This window comes from Bombyx mori, chromosome 7 (assembly GCF_030269925.1).
Source record: "Bombyx mori chromosome 7, ASM3026992v2".
NCBI classification, from domain to species: Eukaryota; Metazoa; Arthropoda; class Insecta; order Lepidoptera; family Bombycidae; genus Bombyx; species Bombyx mori.
Window position 1 is genome coordinate 4,561,260 of NC_085113.1, and position 19,903 is coordinate 4,581,162.

Genomic DNA, 19,903 nt, shown 5'->3' on the forward strand with positions numbered 1-19,903 from the left:
AATTTTTGTCAACGCTTGTCGATAACCGAAAATAATGATAGACTATATATTTAACACGAGTGACTGATGTAAATCTGAATATTTACTAATTGGTGTGGTTTATCCTTAACCAACATTTCCAAGTTGGTTTTGTTGGGCACTTGGAACTGCGCGATGTTGAGCACCGTGGAGACCAGGGGCCCCTTCACGTGGATGTCGAGCGGCGACGCGCTGTGCAGGCTCGGCGAGATGTTCACCTGCAACCGCAGTCGGTAGGTCAAGTTAAATGGACGGAGAAAGGAACAGCATGCATGGGACTGGTGTTACTTTTTTTCCTACCTAAGCTGAGAGCCTTGAGAGGCTATATCAGCGTAGCCTTAACTAGTAGGTGAGCTCACGGGGCTCAAACCTGACGTTGCTAAGACGAACCCTAGCAAGAGCCGTGCTTTGCAAAATCTACCATCGGATCGGAAACGCGACCCACTGAGAAGATCCAGCGAGAAACTCAGTGGGCTGTGTCTGAGGGTTAATTTACTCGTCGAGTCCTTCGTCTCAACCGACGGGTTCGACAAGGGCGATGACCGGTGCTTGAGATACCTAGAAGCACCGTTAGTGGATCGGGAGGATTCGAAATGACGTGTTTTGGGCGACGTCGACTGCTTTCCATTCTGTCCGCAGGTTCGGGAATGTAGTTACCGGCGGCCACGATGAGAGGGTTCTCGTGTCGTGCCGGTTTATCTTAGCCGCCACCTACTTCGAGACACGTGTGCTTGTTTTGTAGTACTAAATGCAAACAAAATAAATACTGTATGCGTGCGAGTTCATGTCCATCAGAGCCAGAGGCGACGCGCGGGGGACCGCTCGCTCCCCGCATTTGTCTGACTTCGAGTGTTGTTCTTGACGGTTGTGACGCGCGCTTATCAATATCGAAAATTTACGCAAACGCTTTTGTGTTATTTAACCATGACTACTCAGCTTCCAACAAGTTCAAATAGAAAGAAAAACCTACTGAAAAAAAATACATACTGATTCCGACTCTGATCTGTCGGTTGTCTTTTCATTTGATAGTGATTGAATTGGAATTTAAAAAATATTTTTCTCTATTAGAAATTAATAAGTAATTACTTGTCACATTTATTTTATTTGATAATTTGCAAACTTAAGTTACATTAAACCAAATTGAAAGCTGTTGACTAAATCGGTAGTTATTATCGACATTACCATAATTAACTAGGTCACAGCATTACCGCATTCCTCAGGATGGACATGACCTCGCGCGCCTACTGTAGATATATTGAGCAATAGTATGCGGGTGCGAGGTTACCTCCAAGAGCCAGGGCTTGAGATCTTCGTCCAGCAGAACATCGATCCCGAACAGTTCGTAGCAGTTGTACCGCGACGTTATGTTGGCTTTAGTCAGCGAACTGATGCTCGCCTCGCCCGATATTATGGTTTTAATAACGAGATCCTTCATGGAATCCCACAGGGCTTCCGTGTCAACGTCCTTTTCAGTCTTTAGGTATTGGAATAGAGTTTGTAATGTCCTAAAAATTATATTATCACGTGGAATGATGCATAAAGAAAAATGCAGTTTATGACCTGACGACTTTACAACCCTACCTAATGTTAAATGGTTTTTCGGATAATAGTGTCACAAATGTGTATACTCCCTACCTCAAGACATAAAGTGGATAAGTCATTTTGTATACCGGCAGTCCTACTTTTCAAGCCAAAGTATGATTTCTAACTGAAATCTAACTGTTTGATCGATATATTGTCAAACACCAAATACTTCAGTAGTTTTAGTATATATGCTCTCTGATTAACTTGTCACTTTATTTTAGTCCCGAATGACGTCACACGCACTTCATTAAGTAGCGTTTAACTAAATTATTTTGGAGGTTTCCGCGCCATTTTCAAGAAAACTGTATGTAAAACTATAAACACTTACCATTTGTGTCCCTCGCAAGAAGCAAAATCTTCGTTTGGCGTGTAATTCTTGGACAGCCTATTTATTGAGTAATTAGTCAAATGCATGTACCTATCGTTCAGAGATGTCAACTCATCGTTGTACTTTACTGAAAGCGGAATAACAATAATTTAATAATTATTTACTTATTATATTTAATAAATAATTTAAAATCTTAATTTAATATTGATTACAATCATTTTCCTCATCACTCAAGTTAATTTTTTTTTTTTTTTGTTGCTTAGGTCGGTGGACGAGCTCACAGCCCTCCTGGTGTAAAGTGGTTACTGGAGCCCATGGACATCAACAACGTAAATGCGCCACCCACCTTGAGATATAAGTTCTAAGATCTCATTATAGTTACAACGGCTGCCCCACCCTTCAAACCGAAACGCATTACTGCTTCACGGCAGAAATAGGCAGGGCGGTGGTACCTACCCGCGCGGACTCACAGAGGTCCTACCACCAGTAAATTAAGCAATCGGTGATCGCTATAATAATATATCGAGGGGTGAAAAGCTATTTGTTTTAAGCGACATTCCGCTAAATACACGACATTAACTTTGTAATTAAAGGTCAATTTTATTTAGAATTGACATTAACAATTCTATGTTTTTAATCTAAATTCAATTAAGTTTACTCCATGCAAATAGCGGAAGCTTTTTTGTTACAATTTTTATTTTAATTTTAAATGACTCATGTAGTTTCAAATACGTCGCTTAAACCAAATAGCCTTTCACCTCTCGATATAATAATGATGCGCCATCAAAATAATGTGGTACACGTCATTTCGGATCCTCTCGATCCACTAACGGTGCTTCTAGGTACCTCTAGCACCGGTCACCATCCTCGTCGAACCCGTCGCTTGCGACGAAGAGCTTGGTGAGTAAATTAACCCACAGACAGCCCACTGAGTTTCTCGCCGGATCTTCTCAGCGGGTCGCGTTTCTGATCCGGTAGTAGATTCGAAGCACGGCTCTTGCTAGAGTTAGCAACATCGTCAGGTTTGAGCCCGTGAGCTTACCTACTCGCCCGGTGACGCTGATATGGTCTCTCAAGACCATCAGCTTAGGTAGAAAAAAAAAAGTAATTGTTTTTTATGCTTACCCGACGCGAACCTGGCAAGGCCATCTTTGTACAAATATATCCTGAGCGGGTGCACCGACGTGACGAGCACGTACAGCCTCATGTCGAACTTGCTTCCGTTAATTAGATACGGTTTAGAGACGTAGCGCTGGACGACGACCGGCCTCTTCTTCGGGATCTGCGTCCAGCGGGACACCACCTTGATGCCGGTGCCTCGGGCTGACGCAGGCTAAAATAAAAATAAAAAAACTTTATTTGAATGTATAAAAACTTTTTGGAAGAAATTCTAAAAGTGATTGTAGTGTTTGTGGAAACTGCACAAATATGGGATTTTTTTTACAAAATATGACTTCGGAAGCTTCGCCAAAAGTCTATTGGTTTATTAAAATTGTCGCGGCTTTACTGAGAGCATTATCAAATTTCTTACATGATGAATGTTTAAAATCGACTCTGGGAATCTGCGAACCGTACCGATACAATAAGAAACCGTCAAATCTCTTATTGTAATTGAAATTTAAAAATTTCGGGCGATATCACATACAAGATATTATAATCTTTGATAAATAGCTTTTCTACTTTCCGTACACCATTTTTGTACAAAACCAACTTACCGGTTTTATGATCCACCTTTCATTGTTAGCGGCATACTTTTCCCAGTCATGCTTCAACATTTTGAGATCATGTGGCAATACGTAAGTTTTCGGCATAATACCAAATTCTTTGACTCCATACTTAGTGCAAAGTTTGTGAAGGTTCCTCCACAATCGATCCTTCCTGCCGATTTGGAAGGTACCGGGGAAATGATTCATCTTCTGTCCATCTTTTATGGCTCTGAACATTATTGACTTCATATGTTTGCCCCATATGCCTATCCACTCTACGGTCTCTGAAAATGTTACGTTAATTCTATTAACATACAAAATAATATATATATATAGCCGATAATGTGTATATATTAATATTTATGTATATATTTCTTCTGTGCGTGTGTTTGTCACTAAACTCCTAAACGGCTGGACTGATTTGAATGATTTTTTTGTATGCGTTTGGGTGGCACCCTGGATGATTTAGATTCACAAATCAGCCCGACAGATGGCGCTGCAGTCGGTATCTAGGTTATTTATCTTTCCTAGAAATAATTTATAAGGCAAAACAGCGTTTCCCGGGTCAGCTAGTGTTCCCTATGGACTTCGAAACGGCTGAACCGATTTCAATGAAATCTTCAGTTAACCTTCAGATTGGGTAAGCGAATGGTCCTGTTAAGTTTGTCAGAGATCAGATCGAAGTGAGATCAAAGACCGGCCAATGTAGCAGATAGTGTTTAATTATTATTTTATATTTATTTTAGCAAAATGTTTGTTTTTTCATCATTTCAATACCTATATTTAAAATGAAAATTTTTGAACTAATGATAGCAAATAGAAGACATACCTTCTTGCGGACACTCTGACGTGTCACATTCGCTCTTAACCAGTCTAAAGCCAGAATTAGTCAAAGTTTTCTTCACAACTAAAGGCGTTATCGTTGTGAGCTTCCATTTCAGATGCTTCTGTATGGGAGCTGGAACCTTCAGCGGAGTGCAGTCTTCGTGTCCGATGAACCGCAGGTATGGGGGCACTCGCGGGAAGAGAGACGGTCGGAGACAGCTTGAGATCGATTCTGGGATGATTAATGGCAATTCTGTAAACATTAATTATGTTATAATTAATATGGATGCGAATAGCGGTAGGCAGCGGCTTGGCTCTGCCACTGGCATTGCTGAAGTCCATGGGCGACGGTAACCACTCACCAATCAGGTGGGCCGTATGCTCGTCTGCCTACAAGGGCTATAAAAAATAATAATAATAATAGTCACTGCACTTAAAAGAGTTTTGTTTTTAAATGAATTTTTACACTAGGGTGACAGTTAAAGAAGTGTGAATGAGTGTATAAGAACATTCGTTTTTTTTTTTTAAATAATTAGTTACTAAAATTCTCAATTCACATTATAGTAACCAACATAAGGGAAGTTTGATAGATGAAAATAATTTATGTAACACAAGTGCATAGGGATATCAAGTACTAAAATTATTAATTAAAATGATTAAGAGCATCACATAGTAAGTACTTCACAGCACAACATTATAATGAACTAAAATAAAACTATACAACATACAACTATATTTTTTACCAAACAATCAATACTATTCACGTAACGAGTTACAAGCTTCATATGTATATAAAAAAAAAAAAAAAATACATACACTACAACTTTGCAAAATTCGAAAATGTGATAAAAAACTAGAGATGTCTGGCTCAAAACAAAAATATTTTTTAATAACGACGACAAATGAAATTTATAGAAAATTCAACATTTATAATGCTTAGTGACTACGTAAATAATGTTAAATACGAGTTAGGGCGGTTAACCTTTGCGTGACGGTATCGTTTTAAACGGATTTGTCGTATGCAAAGCAGTCAGAAACCTTTGCTCCTTGCTCATCCTCTCTGTAATGCGTAGTAAACGGTTTCAACGTTTATTTAATACATACGAAAGTTTTTCAAGGTGGGTGGCGTATTTGCGTTGTGGACGTCTATGGGCTCCGGTAACCACTTAGCACCAGGTGGGCTGTGAGCTCTTCCACCCATCTAAGCAATAAAAAAAATAAAAAAAATACGAATATTTAAAATCGAACGTCGGTTGTGCTGTGCCGCTGCGCGTTCGTGACGCGTTCAATAATTTATCGTGGATTTAAAGATTTCGTTTGCATTACATTTTCCATTGGAACGTTTTCAATTTAACGTTTTTCGGTGCATTAAATTGTTACTAGTTTATGAATGTATACTTTATCACTGCTCGTTGGCACGCTAAGCAGGCTAGTACGTTTTATTTTTGAAACGATGTAACCAAGATTAATTCAATTGTATTCAATGACTAGTTGTAACCGTCCGCTTCACAGGCCATTTAAAATTAACATTATTATCTCTCACCCCCACAAAGATTCTCATCATTAACGCCCCCGCAACTGGTGTAGGGAGTCAAACACTCATATAAATATTAGCCTATTCATTAAGTAAATGTATTTTCTACATGGATACCAAGTTTCAAGTCAATCGGATGCATGGTTCAGTAGTTATAACGGAACATCCGTAAAAACCACTGTAGTGGGTTTTAAAGGCGGTAAGGAACTTAACATCCATTATATTTTTACCGTGAATTAATAGGTCGTTTACGTTTCAAAGTTGGAATCGCCCTTATATCAATGTACATAGGAACTCTAGGAAATACTTGTCTGTTTTTACTAGTGGTAGGACCTCTTGTGAATCCGCGCGGGTAGGTACCACCACTATTTCTGTCGTGATGCAGTAATGCGTTTCGGTTTGAAGGATGGGGCAGCCGTTGTAACTATACTGAGACTTTTATCTCAAGGTGGGTGGCGCATTTACTTTGTAGATGTCTATGGGCTCCAGTAACCACTTAACACCAGGTGAGCTGTAAGCTCGTCCACCCATCTAAGCAATAAAAAAATAAAAAAAAAACCTTACCTTTTGAAGGATTTTTCTTAGGAGTAACGACAGTTCCGTTTAGCTTTGTGGACAGTTTGTTGACTGAGATCTCTTCGAGTGATTCATTCTTGTTCAGTACGACTTTCTCTATATCACCTATCTCTATCGGTATCGGGTCTGTATCCATATGCCACACTTCTATGTCGGGGGAGGGCGATCGACTGAGTGCACTGTTGATGGAATTGTATATTATTCGCTAAGCTAATTCCCAATCGTTCAACTATTTTATGCATTTTTATGATGCTATTCATATTTTTGTTGATGCGTGTGCCGATTTCTGAAGCTGTGGCCTGTTATTCTGGCCATAGTTTTAGAAATGGGCTATGGCCTGAGCTTATAGATATCAGCGTGAATGGCCAGCCGCCCCAAGACATGAGGTACATAAGTCTCAATTATACTCTGTAACGGTTTTTCCGCCTAAACCAGAACGCATGACTGTTTCGCGAAAGAAATGGATAATTGATGAATAGCAGACGCCAGTTCGTTAAACGGACATTTTTTTGTCACTACCGTATGATTCACGTCGCCGCGTCGTTCGTCTTCCGAACATGAAGTTTGAATTGTAATTTTCTTTTTTTGCCACTGCTAGTAGCCTCCCGAGGTTAAACTAATTTCACTGAACGAGTAGGTGAGCTCACGGTCTCAAACCTGACGATGCTGCTAACATGAATCCTAGCAAGAGCCGTGCTTCGCAGAATCTACCACCGGATCGAAAACGCGACCCACTGAGAAAATCCGGCCAGAAACTCTGTGGGTTAATTTACTCGTCGAGCCCTTCGTCGCAAGCGACGGGTGCGACTAGAACGATGACCGGTGCTTGAGGTACCTAAAAGCACCATTAGTGGATCGGGAGGATTAGAAATGACGTGTTTTGGGCGACGTCGACTGCTTTCCATTCTGCCCGCAGGATCGGGAATGTAGTTACCGGCAGCCACGATGAGAGGGTTTTCGTGTCGTGACGCTTTATCGAAGTGGCAGTGAGCTGTGGGTGAATTGCACAACGGCTGTCCTTCGGCACACCCTTCACTCTCGCATATCCTCTTTCACACAATCTTTTTCATATCCATCGTCCTCGTATTCTTTTTACTAATTATGCATTAACATTTTTGTAAATGACACAAACCACGGATACAATCTGTGATGATCCAAGGCTTTAAGCAATTGTCAACAATAAACTAATTAATCACTCCGTATCAGTACATAATTGGTGCAACATTGTTGTTTGCCGAAAACACGAATTTTGTTTACTAGGGTAACAAAAGATTAAAGGTATCTTCTTGTTCTTGCCCTTATGCCACTTTACTTCGGGTTGGCTCAGCGTGTTCTCTTATCATTGCTGTTTAGGGATTTGGAATTATACCGGCGGTCTGCTTGACGTCAACCCTGCTTTGGTATTAATGGTATGACAGCAGAAGCCGAATACGTAATGCGCCCGCATTTAAATACTAATATAAACGCCTCATAACAGGCTGGAATCGTTTTAGAATAAAATTTTATAGCTCAATGACGTACGTTTCCGGTTTTGTTTGAACTTCATATTACCGGTGACCGTGGTGTATCTTTCATCGTGTCATAAACAGATAACGCCATATAGGAATATCGTCCGTGACCACGAAAACCGTAAAGTATCGATAAGTCGGAAATAATATTATGAGATTTAAAAAACGCTAGATTGAACCGTAAAAGTAGCTTTAATTTAGTCTACGACTTGCAAAAACCGCAAATAATATGATCCTTTAAAAAGACACGGGAATTTATTTCAGCCTCTTAAAAGCGATTGCTGCTGATATCAAATCACGCCCTACTTCATCCTACGCTTCTACCTAACTCTTACTATTATCATTTACTATCAACAGTAGACCTGTGTTAATATGTTGTGGGTTTTAACGGCAGTAAGGAATTTAATATCCATTATATTTTTACCGTGAATCAATCGGTCGTTAACGTTTCAAAGTTGGAATCGCTCTTATATCAATGTACATAGTAACTCTAGGAAATACTTATCTGTTTTTACTGTTGGTAGGACCCCTTGTGAGTCCGCACGGGTAGGTACCACCACCCTGCCAATTTCTGCCGTGAAGCAGTAATGCGTTTCGATTTGAAGAGTGGGACAGCCGTTGTAACTATACTGAGACCTTAGAACTTATATCTCGAGGAGGGTGGCGCATTTACGTTGTAGATATGGGCTCCAGTAACCACTTAACACCAGGTGGGCTGCGAGCTCGTCCACCCAACTAAGCAATAAAAAAAAAAGAGACTAGTTACAAAAGAGATCACTCACTCTTCCATCTCCCCTCCGATAACGGCACATTCGACTTTAGTGTTCGATTTCATCTTCGATACTTTAATTTTAGCTTTAACTTTCTTCTTAACTGTCTTTATTGATTTTTTAACTGGTATCGCCGTGACTGAGCTGACGGGCAAGGCTGGGCTCACCGTCGGGCAAGTCGGGGTCGGCGTGTCTTGGCCGGGCTGGAGACAAAACACACAAATCAATAGACATCAGAACTAATAAACATACAATTGAAGACATGAGTGGATGTAGAGGATGTGATACAATTTGTTGATTTTGAGAAAACGGGCAACCAATTTTGGCGGTAGCCATCACAGAACACAAGATATTTGATAGATGCCTGAATCTCGCTTGCGACATTCTCAAGATAAGCTTGCATATATACAACGGTCTACCGAGCAATATTACCCGCTCGGTGGAGGATCTTCCCTTTGTCGTATACCTACAAAACTTTTATTACTTGTACTTTTTTCCGTACAAAAATCCTTCATCACGTGCATTTTCTAAAAATAGCCTTTAAACCCGGAGTTTTAAGGTCTATCTTGATTTATAGGCACATAACACCTTCATTCAATGTAAAAACTCAAAAACCTTAAAAATTGTATTTAACCATTTCCCTTACTGATGTCTTCAATTACTATTAGTCAAATAATTTCGTAGTGTTTTCTTTTCGAGAGCATAGCTTACGAAAACATCTAATGCGTCAACAGGTAGACGGGCCACGTGTTTATGTAGCCCTTTAAAAATCGCAATAACAACACGTGACATCCAATTTTTACGGAAAAAACAACGGAATTTTTCCTCTAAGCACATTATCGACTTACGGCTTCAAAACGTGGACAACACTTACATCTACAATGTCAGACGAGTGGACATTAGACAACACGCGACGACACAAGTCTATGTATGGAAACCCGTACGATATATGGTTAAGTCACGGAAAATTTGATTCAAAAAAAAATTATAGATATTTATTCATTTCACGATTTACACACGTGACAGGTGAGACCGAAATAACGGCAATAAGGAATCCGATAGCGCTCATGTAAATGGGTCGACAGAAATATATGTTATTCACGTGGTACAGAGTAATTTACCGGTAAATTTTAGCTGGAGTGTCCTGAGAGTTGGCAGCCATTGCGGTATGCGCGCCTCTGGCTTGTTCCCCCACACTTGTATCTTTTTTAAATTACACTAAACGTGTCAAGGGTAAACTTATAGGTCAAGTTTTGTGATGTTTCAGGAACGTGTTTTTAAAGTGAGGGAAAAAAAAATTTTTTTTTTTAATATTACAATGTTCACAATATTCTAAATCTGTTTATAATATGGATAAACCATAATCTTTACTAATTAATTCTTATTTAATTATTTTTATTTTATTTTTTAATCAAATATAGATTCGTAAAAAACATTTTATACTAACACTATTCGGAAATATATATTTTTTCCAAAATCACTTTGCAAACTAAAAAATCCACAGCACCTTTTAACAAACACATCCATATTAAGGAGAACAGTATAGGAATATTATGAGATTTTAATTTCAAAACAATTAATAGGCACAAGTACAAATCGACGCGCGCGTTACAGTGATAATGCATTGTATTGACATTTGCTTTACTGGCATCACGCCAAAACTTTTGAACCGTTGGTACAATAAAAACTAAAGTACACGAAATTAAACGTACTATGATGTCTTCATACGAGATGTAACCAGTAACCGCTAGTATCACACGCCCACGTTCTTTACTGGCACTTATGTAAAACTCAAGCTCAAATAAAAAAATATATATGAAAATTGAGATTTCCGAAAATCGGCTCTATTATTTTGAATTCAGAATGAAATTTTCTTTAAAATAATTTATTGCGAGACGATTCATAGCGTGCGTTAGATGACTAATATTAATTTCCAGTGATATAATAAGGTCGTCATTCTGATCTTGATTTATTCGTGCCATTTCTTTTTTAAAATGTATCGAGTTGAGAAATTACGATGACGTTTTTGTTTGTGCTCTTTGAGGATAATATATGTTTTTATTTTTTATTTCAACACCATTAGGTACATACAAACTCGATTTAGAGGAACACAAACTCAATATCCATTTGCCATGCGAACTGGACCATAGGGGCACAAACCACTAAGTTTCTCGCTGGATCTTCTTAGTGGATCGCGATTCCGCTCCTGCGGTACTATCAGCGAAGCACTACTCTTAGTTGGGCCAGTTTTAGCAAATTCTCTCAGGTTGAGTCCATGAGCTCACCTACCAGGGATTAGGTGCGTAAAAAAAAATTTGATGGTTACTTTATTCACATAACTCTCAACAATTAAATTTGAGTCAATAAAATACTAAATTGCCAAAGTTCAAGCTGGATAAATACTGCACGTAACTATCTAGGTATAGTATCGAGGTTCTGGTGGTTACGCGAATTTTCAATTCGTTGATAATGTACCGGAAACACAGACTAACCGTAGTATTCGCTTAGAACTACATGGTAATGAGAGACATGATCATAGTAGCCCTTGGAAGAGCAGTCGTGGTCATGTGGAATTCTTGTTTATTATTTTTGACAATGTTTTCCATAGTTTGCGAACTGAGGCGTAGCGCACGCACTCGTTAAGTGAGGTTTCAGTAAGGCCTTTCACCTGATCAGTCCAGCGCATGGGGATTCGTCCTCGAGATCTCTTACCATTGGCCCTACCCTAAACAACAAGTTTCTCGATAGACTCCAGATAGAGCCATCGCTGTAAAATATTTAACTGTTCGATACTTGGACTCGGAATAGACAAGAACGTATGTTATTGTATGATTAACGCGAGTACAAAGCGAGAGAATAAAATTTTTCAAATACAATTTTAATTTATTCGTAAAGATTTGTCGTTTACTGCCATGTATAGTTGAACGCACTGGAAACAAATTCAATTCCTGCGATCTTAAGAATTATATTTGGTAGTGAGCATTTATATAGGGTCGTAAGTCGTAGACCTGCACGACCTTCGCTATTTAAAGACGAATTTTGAATTGATCTACACATTAGCGCGCAACGATTATGGTAACAGCTGTCTAGTGTACCTGAATATTTGAATACTTGCTACTATTTTAATATTTGCTACTTGAATATTTCAAAACAATAAAGTAAAAACTTATCAAAGATAACGTTTTCTTTATATTTGTAAACTAGGTCATGCACGCGCTCTATAAATACACAAATTTTTCAAATATATTTCTTTTTTCGTGTATCACGAGTATACACATAAACAAACAAAAGTGTGTTATCGTAAGATTAATGATAACATAAATCAGAATAAAAAAAATAAAAACAACATGTGTATTCAATAAGTGTTATTGAACAGTATTAAAGTAATAAATATCGAGGGCATTTTTTTATACTTACATTTTCATAAAATTTCTTGAATAACTGCTTAATGATTCCCATTTTTATCGTATTTTTTTTTTGTAATATTTACGACATTACGTTAGCGCTGACAACTTTTTCGTTCCGTCGCTAGCGTCTAACTGTCTGGTGTGATCCAGTAGTGCACCGAGCACATGTGTTATTAAAGTAAACGGACACACATTCATTGTTCACTTTTGCATAACGCCTCAACTATTGTACACGTCACGGTACCGTAATAAAATCATCGTCACCTCTTAGCGAAACCCGAAAATATCTAGTGAAAAATTCCACGGCTTCCGCGATTTATAATTTAATTATTATTGTGCGCCTACAAATTGTTACGTGTTTTTAAAACATAATTTTGTCGGGCGATTAAATCTTCGTCAACTAGCTGACGCCGCGCTCCAAACAAGCGAATATTATAAGTATCTTTACGATGAATTTCTGATCTATGTTTTTATATCGTGGCATGATCAATAGGTTTATCGCTTTGCGAAAATATAAAAGGAAAAAAAAACAATTTTATTACATAACACACCACGTTTCCTAAAATAAACAGAACACAATATAGAACTTAATTGGAAAAGAATTTGTTTTATGCGTAAATAGTATTTAGTATTTAATCTATAAAAATGAATTGCTGTTCGTTAGTCTCGCTAAAACTCGGGAACGGCTGGACCGATTTGGCTAATTTTGGTCTTGAATTATTTGTGGAAGTCCAGAGAAGGTTTAAAAGGTGGATAAATATGAAAATGCTCGGAATGAAATAAAAATAACAATTTTGTTTTTCCTTAGATGTGTCCCCCCCGTCAGACGGATTCCTTTTGTTTGTTTTAAGTTTATTTTATACAAAAGCTTAGGTCTTTTATTTATCGATTGAGGCATTAATTACGAAGTCTGCCGGGTCCGCTAGTTTTTTAATAAATATAAATATATCTTTTAAAATAAACAAAATTTATTAATTCTTCAAGCTTCCTGTTGAATAATTACGAATACAAAACATAAATTCAGACATCGTTTGACCCAGTTAGCTTAGTTATGAAACTTCAGTTCTGAACCAAACAACTTTGTGCACGCGAATCCCCGTTAGTCAGAAGTTAATTAGATGCATTACGATTTTAATCTAAACTGCGGATTAATCAATAATTGTTTGGTTATTATCGCATTGACGGGTAAATGAGCGAACGGGCCACTTGACAAGTGGTTACCGGAACCCACAACCTGACGAAACACAACCTGAATGCCTTTTTTTTTATTGCTTAGATGGGTGGACGAGCTCACAGCCCATCTGGTGTTAAGTGGTTACTGGAGCCCATAGACATCTACGACGTAAATGCGCCACCCACCTTGAGATATAAGTTCTAAGGTCTCGGGGTGGAGGCACCTACCCGCGCGGACTCACAAGAGGTCCTACCACCATGCTTCCATGAGATAAGAGGTCGAAGTCCTAATTGTCTGATAAGGATTGTCTTTACCTTAAAAACGGAATGCATAGCCACTTCACGCCAGAAATAGGCAGCTTGGTGACATCTACCAGTGGGTACTGTATATATAAAATACGCCCTACCACCAGTAATAATGCAACGCTTTATCCTTTAAACGACACTTTGATACATACAAATACATTGTATATACATGTCATAAGACAGCAGTTTTTCATGGACATTTACATTATAGTTTGACAATTCCAAAAGTAAGCTCCATCATGCAAGTCGTAAGAAAGCAAAAAATACTAAAAACGGACAATTTCACACATGTTTCAAAAATTAAATACATGCCCGACGTTTAAACTTCTATCTCTGACGTAAGAGGAATTTAGTGCCATAGGATTAAGTCCTAGGTTAAGCATCTCTTTAGCAGCACTATCGAATCACATTTTCACATTTCGAATCCCAATTTTGCTAACACTAACCCTAGCAAGAGCATAATCCTGACAAGCAGTGTTTTTTTCCCTACCTATTCGCTGGTAACCTAAAAGGCTATTCCAACTATGCCGTAATTTGTAGGTGAGCTCACGGGGCTCAAACCGGAAGTGTTGCTAACACTGGCCCTAGGAAGAGCAGTTCTTCGCAGAATCTACCGCCGGATCGGAATCGCGACCCACTGAGAAGATCCGGCGAGAAACTCAGTGGACTGTGTCTATGTGGGAATTCGAAGAGGACGGTAACCAGTGCTTGAGAGATCTAAAGGAACCAAAAGTGGATCGGGGGATCCGACAAGACTGCGTTACCTCGTTGCCTAGGTCGGACGCATAGAAACAATTTGTATTCTTATAACTAAATAGACTGGACTATATTATGCACAATTCAAAGATGTCAACGAATCCACACATGGCTTATTACCCAAAAAAACCCAATTAAATGAATGGTGATCAAAAAAGTTAAAATATATTCAAAATGTTGAAAATTATAAAATCAACCAACAAAAAGCGAGATTAAACTGTAAATTATATAGTAAAGTAGATTAAAGTAGTTTTAATAATAATAAGCATCTCGTACAGTATTAGAAAACAGTAAACCATGTAAAGTAAATGATACATTTCAGAATTATATTTTTCTTGTTTGATTTATAATCAAAATTGTTATTCTAACCATCGCTTAACAGCAGACTACAGTCTACATGTAATATTTAGTTATTCAAATATTTGAATTGTTGATGTGATTTGTTAGAGTACAGCTGAAAATAGGATTTTAAATTTATTCAGATTCTTTGAAGTGACAATGCAAGATATTGTTGGAGAGAGAAACAAACCACAATTGCGTACATGTTCATTAAAATCATAATGTAAGCAATACGCTTGGTGAAGAGTAGAATAGGTATGAAATGTTTTAATGAGATCAATGAAATAAATCTGCAAAGTTCTGACAAATGTGTATACTTTTTCCCTCATGAAGACTGAACACTCCTCACATCATTTTATCTATTATCATCACAATTTTTCATTTTAGCAAAAAAAAATTCATTTCAATCTTATTTAGCCGACAGAAGGATTGATATTATTATATATTATTATAGTGCTTGCTGCTCTATGTTGATCTAAATTTTGTTTTCTGTGATAAGAACCATTATGAAAACATACAAGTATCAGTCAACATGCACAGTATAAATTTATTATTAATATAAAATCTGATTTAGATGAAGACAATTTCTTGAGTAAGAATCATTCACAAAATACACAAAACCCTGAATCAACTAAAATTTACAAAATAAATTCCCAAAATATCTGCAGAAATGTGTAGATTACATCGACACCTTATATGATGATTCGATAAAAAACCTTACGTTATGCAAGATTTTCATGTTCAAGCATTTTGTCTAATTATGACATGTCGTTGATTACATTTTATGTACTTTCTGCTAACCATGCTAATATATAATTGGGAACTATAATTATACCTATCAGATCATATTCCTAGTCATTATTTCAGAATATTGATGACATTTTAATACCATGTACATAATATGTAAAGTTAAGAGTACTTTCGTTTTTTTAAAATAGTCGATGTGCAAATAAACAAACTGATTAATTTACCAGAGCTTAAGCAGAAGCTTTGCAAAGTTTATATCAACGCTAACCTTCAGACATGATTTTTGTAATACAGGCGTTATGTTCTCAAAATTGCAATGTATGACTGCTTTGGGACAGACATGGACAGAATGGTAGTAATTACTCTTGACTCATAATAAGTCATAACCAATACTTCGCTTATTGAAAATTGCAAGCTCCAGTTTAATTAGATTACAGTGTTCTTTTATTCTGTATGTTTCTTGTAACTCAGGTTAAGTTATTTTAGACAGTAGCAAATGTCAAATACAAGTCAAATGTCAAATGTCATTTAGGAAATTGTTTAAAAATTTTAAATTAATTTAAAAAAACATAAAAGAAACAACATGAGAAAATGCCACCTGTGGGAACTTGACAATCATCTACAATGAAATTAAAAAACTATAATCTCACCAATTCAATAATGGGCTGAACGTCAACCGTGTCGCTGTTAATAGCAGTAGTCCTCAACACTTGCACATGATCTCTTGACATGTTATCTTTGCAGCTACACCTCAAGTTCTTTGAGTATGTGGGACTCTTGCAGCGAGGACCTGCATTCGCTACAGCAGTACCATAAGAGTAACCAGTTCCAGAATTGTCTTTTGCCCGTTTCACATTGCTTGAAATGTACCCGAGGCGGCTGTAATAAATTCAACATATTTATTTACATGACAATCTCTTTAATTTTCTGACATCTAAATTATTGAATTGAACAAAAGCAATTGCTTCAAAGTAATTGTCACTAGTATAATATACAATAGTATAATATGTAACAACGAAGAGTCGTACATGCTTTTTTCAGCTACATATTTTAATTACAAATTGTATTGATTGTCATCACTATGTCAACCCTAAGATTTAAATTAAAACAGCATCCATCATTTTAATTCATTGTAACTGTTTATAAAACAAATTTAAGTGGAACATTACTTTAATAACAAATCTACTTAAATTCCTGTTTGGATTCTTTAAGTTATGTACTATTTACATTTTCAAGCAGCATTAGATTCAAAATTTTCAATTCACATTTAAGAACAATCAATACCAACAATTTTAATTTAATGTTAAAGGAATGAATACATGAGACCAACTAGATTACTAGTCGGAGAAAGATAAGATATTCAACTGAATTTTGCATAATTATTGATGCCTGAAACTAGTAGTGAAAGTCAATAAAACAATTTGGTATTTATTGACAATTATAAGGTTTGGAATGATAAAATTTACCTATCATATCCAGGTATAGGAGATGCCACATGATAGTTACAATATAAATTATCAGATTCACTTGATGCCCGCTGCCTTCTGCGACCTTCCAGATTAGTTTTTGAATCTTGATAAACCTTATTTTTTGGTTTTTTTAGTATACCCTGAGGTGGTGACTTTAAAAAAGGATTGTTTAATATTGATTTCAATGGTTGTTTTGTATTGTGGACATCCATCATATCTTGGTCAAGTTTCTCAAACAATTCTTCGACTTTGGGCAATCTGTCATCTACTTTGGTATTGGATAATGTGGTTACTAATAATGGTCTGGTAGGACTTGCTCTATAAAATCTTGATTTTGATGGCTGATAGCTAAAAATAAATGTTTGATTCATTAGTATTGCAGTAACATATTGTTTGTAGGTTAGAGTAAATGTAATGTTCTTAAGGACAAAGTATTGTCAGCAAAACATATTTCTATCAATATTTAAGATTCAGAAAAGACATTTTTATTTGAGTACAAACTAATGTGTGTGAATCATTGAATCTTCCAACAATATTTTAGTTACAATTAAAGTGACTGTGTAATTTTACCATATTAAGATAATCATACAAGAAATAATAAATATTTTTAGGTTAGAAAGAACCAAAATACAATTAAAATCGGAAATAAATTGAAATAAATTTTTAGCTCACCTATGATATCTGTCCTGATCGTGCGCCATGTAGTCTCCGTTCTCAGCAGTGGGAGAGCACTCGTGGCGAAATCTATCGTGGTACGTATCAGCAACGTTCAGCGTGAAGAAGCTTTTGTTAGACTGCCGGTTTTGGCGTGGTATTCCGTCGGCGGAGCGGCGTTCGCGACTAACATCCTCGTACGGTGAACGGTCGACACCCTCACTTCGACAGCGCCGCCGCAGGATGCGGGCCGGCCCCTGTCTTGACCACTCAACAACTGAACCCAAAGGATCGCACACGTCTGCTTCGTAATCAGAGTAAACTCGCCTATCCATATCAAACCTTACAAGCAACACATCGTTCAATGTCCACATCTAATGGTCACCACCAATTCTACTGCTAATTTTATATTGAACGGCTAAAATGTAAGAAATATGAATTCGAGGCCAGGGGCGACAAGTGACAGATTGAACTATTCTTCGACAAACGATGTGATTGATGATAGTCCCGCCAAAATTGAAACGGAACTACCTCTTTAATATTTGGAGGAATTTTCATGTCAACTGCATAATAATAAAGTGCTTGTTAATCACAAACCGTTAATTTTTCAACACGGAAAGGCAAAACGCATTTGATGATGGCGAATGGTGACCGTACTATTTTGTAAAATTTCGTACATTCAACATTGTATACACTCATTACACTCATTCAGAAAAATACCAACTGTCAATAGTGTCAATTTGCTCTGAAGAATAGTGCATTGTGCTTCGATCAATAATACTACTAGATTCGCGATTAGCGCTTCAAAAACGGCCCGAAAAATAAGACCACAAATAAATTTGTGGTCTTATTTCAAATTAGTATGGTCCAATCATAGCCAACACTAAGACGTCAAAACGCTGCAATGCGCGTTCAAAAACTGAGTAAAAAACCACCGTAACACCAAGGTTTTGGAAGGAATATCTTTTTTTGGTAAATTTCTATTATTAAGTGTTTTTCATAAAATAATAAACACAATTATATTGTAAATAAAACACAATTTACGAATATTGTAATTGTTTGGCCAATGTTTGCAACAAGGCACCAACTATTGTAACAAACATCACCTATTCTTGGACAGGGAATGCATAGAGTAGTTTTGCTATTTTATAATGTTATTTTTGTTTGTAGATTTCCTAGTAGCCCCTTGTCGCTGTGCACAATGGATATATATTGTCGCGAAAGAAAGAGAAGAAATATAGAACCCTTATAAAAATTCTAGAATTGTTCAATGGTGGTGGCAAATCAATGCAAAAAAGTATTAAAAAAACTTTATATGTATGTGTAAATATTTTAAGCGTATATGCTGAAAAGGATTTGTTTTCTGGGGGAAACGAACACAGCCATAAAATAAGCCTAAATTAAACTGATTATAGAAAAATTCATTGATATAAGATTACATATTTGTAAAAAAGAAACCGCTCATATAAAAATGACTTCTAAAAGACAGCTTTATAACAAACTGAATCTGTTTAAAGGTAATTAAACCTACATTATTGTTTTAATTACTTCTGTATAAAGAATACGTGGAAAACATGTTTCGTGTTTCCTTTCATATTTTTTTTACTTTATTCAATTTTATTTTTTATCACCTATTTGTTGTAATAGCGGCAATGTAAAATATTATCTACTACTTTTTTGAATCGGTCAAAAATAGTTGCGACCATACAAAACAAACCTAAAACAAATATGTATATTCTGCAACTCTATGTCTTTCAATACTTACTGTGTTCTGAGCATTGAAATGTAATACCAAGAACTACATCTAGTTCCACAATACAATAAGCACGAAATTTTAAACAAATATTTTTAACCTTATAAATTAGGCTTTAAGTATCATTTTAGAATAAATATTTTTGTACTGATGACTTTTTATGTTCAAGTGACATTTTAAATTTATTCCATAATATTCTTTTTCTGACGAAAGGACCTAAATACATATATTTTGCAATAGTAATTAAACTTTATGTTTAAGCATTAAGGTTTATAATAAACTGAAGTCGTTAACATTATTAAACTTTTTTCTAAGAAATGAAGATGTTTTCGTGTCTGCAAACGTGGCCACTGGAGCGTCTTATTTTTGTTCCTGATCCTTAATCTAGTACTATTATTGATCGAAGGCATTGTGCTAATTTTAATCTCAGCGAACGGTTTATTATTTCTG

At 36.7% G+C, this 19,903-nt stretch overlaps 1 protein-coding gene and 1 long non-coding RNA gene across 5 annotated transcripts in view; one reads left to right on the forward strand and one right to left on the reverse strand.

Annotated features, from left to right (window-relative positions):
• Nucleotides 1-18,520, reverse strand: part of LOC101739701 (tubulin monoglutamylase TTLL4) — a 28,811-nt gene extending 10,291 nt beyond the window's left edge. For 2 of the 4 annotated variants that reach the window (XM_021351452.3, XM_021351451.3), the window contains exons 1-12: nt 17,719-18,520; nt 17,044-17,394; nt 16,228-16,456; nt 8,862-9,052; nt 6,560-6,750; nt 5,444-5,521; nt 4,466-4,714; nt 3,646-3,920; nt 3,056-3,263; nt 1,931-2,057; nt 1,304-1,523; nt 87-236 (exon numbers count right to left, since the gene is read on the reverse strand). In XM_021351452.3, the coding sequence (XP_021207127.2) occupies nt 87-236; nt 1,304-1,523; nt 1,931-2,057; nt 3,056-3,263; nt 3,646-3,920; nt 4,466-4,714; nt 5,444-5,521; nt 6,560-6,750; nt 8,862-9,052; nt 16,228-16,456; nt 17,044-17,394; nt 17,719-18,074 (2,625 nt within the window). In that variant the 5' untranslated portion in view covers nt 18,075-18,520. The remainder of the gene's footprint in view (nt 1-86; nt 237-1,303; nt 1,524-1,930; nt 2,058-3,055; nt 3,264-3,645; nt 3,921-4,465; nt 4,715-5,443; nt 5,522-6,559; nt 6,751-8,861; nt 9,053-16,227; nt 16,457-17,043; nt 17,395-17,718) is intronic. The other 2 variants (XM_062669355.1, XM_012694862.4) reach the window with 1 other exon arrangement.
• A 45-nt stretch (nt 18,521-18,565) lies between these two features.
• LOC134199138 (uncharacterized) lies at nt 18,566-19,621 on the forward strand. The gene is made up of 2 exons (XR_009973490.1): nt 18,566-18,672; nt 18,871-19,621. It is a non-coding gene; the product is annotated as an uncharacterized LOC134199138 (long non-coding RNA).
• Nucleotides 19,622-19,903: the final 282 nt, after the last annotated feature.